Source organism: Cynoglossus semilaevis, unplaced genomic scaffold (genome assembly GCF_000523025.1).
Source record: "Cynoglossus semilaevis isolate Cse_v1.0 unplaced genomic scaffold, Cse_v1.0 scaffold282, whole genome shotgun sequence".
Lineage (NCBI taxonomy): Eukaryota > Metazoa > Chordata > Actinopteri > Pleuronectiformes > Cynoglossidae > Cynoglossus > Cynoglossus semilaevis.
The window spans coordinates 81,072-86,975 of record NW_007585127.1 but is presented as its reverse complement, the minus strand read 5'-3'; the positions used below and the strand labels follow the sequence as shown (position 1 = coordinate 86,975).

At 49.9% G+C, this 5,904-nt stretch overlaps 1 protein-coding gene across 1 annotated transcript in view; it reads left to right on the top strand.

Moving 5' to 3' along the window:
* The first annotated feature begins 271 nt into the window (after window positions 1-271).
* Window positions 272-5,904, top strand: part of rimbp2b (RIMS binding protein 2b) — a 16,581-nt gene continuing 10,948 nt past the window's right edge. The window contains exons 1-11 of the mRNA XM_025053816.1: window positions 272-375; window positions 572-694; window positions 1,375-1,479; window positions 1,891-1,941; window positions 3,208-3,228; window positions 3,497-3,701; window positions 3,801-3,955; window positions 4,247-4,323; window positions 4,418-4,527; window positions 4,614-5,435; window positions 5,538-5,689. Of these exons, the coding sequence (XP_024909584.1) occupies window positions 1,378-1,479; window positions 1,891-1,941; window positions 3,208-3,228; window positions 3,497-3,701; window positions 3,801-3,955; window positions 4,247-4,323; window positions 4,418-4,527; window positions 4,614-5,435; window positions 5,538-5,689 (1,695 nt within the window). The 5' untranslated portion in view covers window positions 272-375; window positions 572-694; window positions 1,375-1,377. The remainder of the gene's footprint in view (window positions 376-571; window positions 695-1,374; window positions 1,480-1,890; window positions 1,942-3,207; window positions 3,229-3,496; window positions 3,702-3,800; window positions 3,956-4,246; window positions 4,324-4,417; window positions 4,528-4,613; window positions 5,436-5,537; window positions 5,690-5,904) is intronic.

Here is a 5,904-nt window from a genome sequence, read left to right as displayed (position 1 = left end):
ATGCATATATATACATGTATATATGTATGTGTATATATTTATATATATATATTCATATATATTCAGTGGTTCCGTCTCCTGTCGCTGTAGTTGCTTCAATGACCCACCGCGAAATGGGAAAAAAAAAAAAAATCCCTAAGTAGAGCTGAGATCATTATTATATTATAGACATATATATATATGTTTTAACCCTTTACACCGACCTGTCCCGTCCCCTCAGTGGTCCACGCCCCCCCCCCCCACCTGTTTGCTGTGTAACCAATCAAACGTCATTTGTTCCCACTGAAGGAGAATGAAGTCCAGGACCTGTTGGAGCAGAGCAACCACTTCAACCTGCAGTTGATCAACCAACACCAGGTCCAGCAACATGACAAGGTCAGGAGGTCATAACATGATGCATTCTGGGAAATTCACCAAAAAAAACCCCCCAAAAAAAACTGGAGACCAATTGATGAAGCAAACAAATCCAAAAAAAACATGTTTTTTTTTTTCATTGTCATTGACAAAAACAGCAGGAAAAAAAAAAAAACCCCAGACACATGTAGGCAACAGCTCCCTCTGGTGTCCGCAGGTGAAGTCGCACTATGCCCAGCTGGAGGAAGCCCTTGGTGTTGTGACGCAGGAGAGAGATTTCGCCGTGCGGCAGAGGAACCAGCTCCGAGTCAAACTGGAGAACCTAGAGCAGGTGCTCAAGGTGAGGCCGTTACCCACAATGCACTTCTGCGACTTGAAGTAGCGGCGTTAGCGAACGCACCGCAGGAACCGACACTCTGTTGGTACTTTTGTTTCACTTTATTAAATGGCCACTAATTTTGTCGTTTAATTTTGTTTGTTTGTTTCTATAGAAAGAGGAAAATGAATTGATGCTAAGTTTAGCCTAGCATGCTAAAGTTAGCATGCTAGGCTAAAGTTAGTCTAGCATGCTAACTAGCAAAAGATATAGTAGTAGCTTCAAGGGGGAACTAAATCGAACTGCTAACGGCCTCGCAGCTCGACTTCTTTCGGGCCCGTCAGATCTGAATTTTGAGAGTGTCATGACTGCCCCCTGCTGGTGGTTTTTATATACTGGTGTCCAATGTATTTAAAGCAGTGATTTTTTTTTAAATTTTTTTTTTACTAATTTATATATCGACGACAACGAACGTGACTCGATTCCAACCAGAGATCGGATTCCCGCCCCCCGACGTACCACTAGAGGGAGCACTCCCGTAGTTTTGACGTTTGACGTTAGCCGATCATCGGCCTCTCCTGACGCGCCGCGTCAATTCCCGCTAACTAACGGAGGTCCACTCTCTGTCCTCTCCGTCTCTACCGTCCCCACTTCCTGTCCCCCTCCTGTCCCACTTCCTGTCCCACTTCCTGTCCCGGCACTAGCATATGCGCGAGGCGGCAGAGCGGCGGCAGCAGCTAGAGTTGGAGCATGAGCAGGCGTTGGCTGTACTCAATGCAAAGCAGCAGGAGATTGACCTTCTCCAGAAGGTAAGGCACTCGGGGGTCACCGCTGCCCCACCGTGACCTCTGACACAGGCCCCCACCACCCACGTCCGGCGGTTGCTTCCATCACCCTCACTGCGTCCCCCCCCAAAATGAAAAAAAAAAAAAAAAAAAAAATACAAGCTAGTCCTTTATCGCCACTAGTTGGCACCAAAAGGTCTAAGGTTCGAGTCCAGGTCAGGTTCGCTGAGCACGGCAACGTTCCACCGTACGCTGCTGCTGCCCCCCCTGTGGTCCCAGTCGGTTGTATGCAGTGGTGACTCTGAGGTCACCGGGGGTCAGAGGTCACGGGGGGTCAGAGGTCACCGGGGGGGTCAGTGGCTGTAGTTTGTCTCCCTTGGTGGTGAAGTGAAACCGTTCACGCTGCCGTTGGGTTTTTTTTTTTTCTCCCCCCAGGCTCCGATTGAGGCTAAAAAGGAACATGAAGGCGCCGTCCATCTGTTAGAGGTGAGTCGGTACCGCCGGCACCGCAGGAACCGACACTCTGTTGGTTTCACTTTCTTAAATGGCCACCGTTGATTTTATTTATTTTGGGTTTTTTTTTTTTTTATAGAAAGAGGAAAATGAACTGATGCTAACTTTAGCTTAGCATGCTAACTTTAGCATGCTAGGCTAAAGTTGGTCTAGCATGCTAACTAGCAAAAGATGAACTAAATTGATGCTAACTTTAGCCTAGCATGCTAAAGTTAGCCTAGCATGCTAACTTTGGCAAAAGAGAAAATTAATGAATGCTAACTTTAGCCTAGCCTGCTAAAGTAAGCTTAAAGTTGGCATGCTAGGCTAAAGTTAGCCTAGCATGCTAACTTTGGCAAAAGAGAAAATTAATGAATGCTAACTTTAGCCTAGTATGTAGGTGTGACTGTTTCATTTTGTTTTGGGGTTTGTTTTTTTTTTATAAAAAGAGGAAAATGAATTGATGCTAACTTTAGCCTAGCATGCTAAAGTTAGCATACCAGCCTAAAGTTAGCTTAAAGGTGGCATGCTAGGATAAATTTAGCCTAACACGCTAACATTAGTTAGCCTAGCATGCTAACTCTAACAAAAGCGAAAATGAATGGATGCTAACTTTAGCCTAGCATGTAGGTGTGACTGTTGATTTCATTTTGGGTTTTTTTTCTTTATAAAAAGAGGAAAATGAATTGATGCTAACTTTAGCCTAGCATGCTAAAGTTAGCATGCTAGCCTAAAGTTAGCTTAAAGGTGGCATGCTAGGTTAAAGTTAGCCTAACACGCTAACTTTAGTTAGCCTAGCATGCTAACTCTAACAAAAAAGAAAATGAATGAATGCTAACTTTAGCCTAGCATGTAGGTGTGACTGTTGATTTTATTTTGTTTTGGGGTTTGTTTTTTTTATAATTTTTTATAAAAAGAAGAAAATGAATTGATGCTAACTTTAGCCTAAAGTTAGCAGGCCTAGGCTAAAGTTAGCATTCATTCATTTTCTTTTTTGTTAGATTTAGCATGCTAGGCTAACTAAAGTTAGCGTGTTAGGCTAACTTTAACCTAGCATGCCACCTTTAAGCTAACTTTAGGCTAGCATGCTAACTTTAGGCTAGCCTGCTAACTTTAGCAAAAGAGGAAACGGAATTGATGCTAACTTTAGCCTAGCATGTTGACATGTTGACTTAACCTTGTTCCAGATGTGTAACCGTGCTTCCCTTTTTTTTTTCTTCTATCTTTCCCTGTATGGATGTGTTCTTGATTCTGGACCAGAACCACTTGGACAGCATGCAGGTACTTCAGCGTGTTTTTTAAATTTTTTTTTTTTTTAAATGTTGCATGTTCCATCTGCGGAGAACGGTTGCACTTACAGTGCAGCGGCAGCAGGTGGCGCCGTTCCATACGTCATCACGTCGGTTTTTAGAGTCACCGTCTTTTTCCTCCGTCTTTCCCTCATTAATTTTTCCTTGCTGATCATCTTTTTTTTTCCTCAACCTCCCCCACTCTCCCGCAACCCTTGAACCGTCCCTTCCTTGCCGCCCGACCGTCCGACCGTCCTAAGGCCAAAGTGCGAGAGCTGGAGGAGAAATGTCGGAGCCAGAGCGAGCAGTTCAACCTCCTCTCCAAGGAGCTGGAGAAATTCCGACTCCAGGCCGGGAAGTTCGACATCCTCGGCACGGACGCCCTGACCATCTGCGACTCCCCCGGGTCTCCCGGCAAGACCCTGACGCAGCTCCTGAACGGACTGGCCGGCCCCTTAGGAAAAGGTCGGACGTACACACGCTAACTCAAGTCAACTCGATCGGTCGGTCGACTTGTCGCACAGACCAGAATGTCGGTCTTTTGTTGTTTCTCCCCCACCGCAGGCACCGAAACTCCGACGATGAGCAGATCTCTGATATCGGAGTTCATCCGACCGCTGCAGAGTCTCGGCGGGGACAAACCGGAGCTCCTGTCCGTCAAGCCCACGTTCCTCAGCCGCGCGGCCGCCGGCGTCACGGCCCGGGCGTTCCTCTCCGAGGTAGGGAGTACGGCTAGTGACGTCTGCCGGGGACGCGAAACTCCCCGGACGATGATGACATGTTAGCATGCTAACATGCTAGCATGCATGCTAACATGCTAACATGCATGCTAACTTTATTTTTTTTAAAAAATCTGTTAGCATGCTAACATGTTAGCATGCTAACATGTTAGCATGCTAACATGTTAGCATGCTAACAGATTTTTTAAAAAAAATAAAGTTAAATAAAGTTAGCATGCTAACATGCTAGCATGCTAACAGATTTTTTTTTTTTTTTTTTCTGGCTCTCAGATGGACAAAGGGCTGAGCCCCGCCAGGTCGAAACCCAGATATACCGGGAAGGTGCGACTGTGTATCGCCCGGTACAGGTAGGATCACATCCCGCACCGAGACCGACCGACCGTCAACCAACCGACCGACCGTCAACGTCAACCGACCGTTTAACGTCTGTTTCTCCTCCAGTTACAATCCGTACGACGGCCCGAACGAGCACCCGGAGGCGGAGCTCCCCCTGGTGGCGGGGAAGTACCTGTACACCTACGGGACGATGGACGAGGACGGCTTCTACGAAGGTCTAAACGGGACGCGGTCGGAACGAAGGTATGAGGTGAATCCGTAAAAATTAAAAAAAAAAATTTTATTTTTTTTTAAATTCCAGGTGAGCTGCTGAGTGGACAACGGGGTCTCGTCCCGTCCAACTTTGTGGATTTCGTCCACGACGAGGACGCGTCCTGCGTCCAGTACCGAGACCCGGTGATCGAACAACTACCTGGCTACCTCAACCACAGTAGCACGGGGCCTCAGAGGTCAGGGTCAGGGGTCAGCGGCGTGGGCCTCGACCCGCCGGGCTCCTCCAGCAACGGGACGGGGCCGGGGACGTTGGACGTCAACATCGACGAGGTCGGCGAAGACATCGTGCCTTACCCCCGCCGCATCACCCTGATCAAACAGTTGGCCAAGAGCGTCATCATTGGCTGGGACCCCCCCGCCGTCCCCCCCGGCTGGGGGTCCATCAGCGGCTACAACGTCCTGGTGAACAACGAGGTCCGCATGAGCGTCCCCTACGGGGGCCGGACAAAGTCGCTCCTGGAGAAGCTCGACCTGAGCGCCGACACCTACCGCATCTCGGTGCAGAGCGTCACCGCGCGGGGCCCGTCGGACGAGCTGCGCTGCACCCTGCTGGTGGGGAAGGACGCGGCGGTGGCGCCGAGCCGCCTGAGGGTGGACGGCGTCACGCAGGCCACGGCCGAGCTCTCGTGGACGCCCAGCAACAGCAACTACGCTCACGCCGTGTTCCTCGACGGCGCCGAGTACGACGCCGTCCGGGCCGGCGGCTACAGGTACACGTTCTTCAACCTGAGGCCCGCGGCGGCGCACAAGGTCACGGTGGCGGCGCGGCCGCACCAGGTGCCCTGGCAGCTGCCGGCGGAGCAGCGAGCCAAGAGGGAGGTCAGCGTGGAGTTCTGCACGCTGCCGGCAGGTCTAGAACTTTACCGTTGTCGTCGTGGTATTTGTGTCGTAGTACTGCAGTACTGTGAGGTCTAAGGAGTACTTTATCCAGCCGGTGTCTTGTGTTCCGCAGGGCCCCCCCTCCCTCCTCAGGACGTGCAGGTCCTGTGCGGTCAGTCTCCCGGGTTCCTGCAGGTCAGGTGGAAGCCGCCGGCGCTGACGTCGACGGGAACCTCCAACGGCGCCAACGTGATCGGCTACGCCGTGTGCACTAAAGGACAAAAGGTTCGGGGTTTTCGCGCCTCTCCCACAGGACCACCGCCAACGCCCTCGTGTCCCACCCTCCTTACCCCTCCACGTACCCCCCCCTCAAAAGACAAAATGAATGAATGCTAACTTTAGCCTAGCCTGCTAAAGTAAGCTTAAAGTTGGCATGCTGGGCTAAAGTTAGCCTAGCATGCTAACTTTAGCAAAAGAGAAAATTAATGAATGCTAACTTT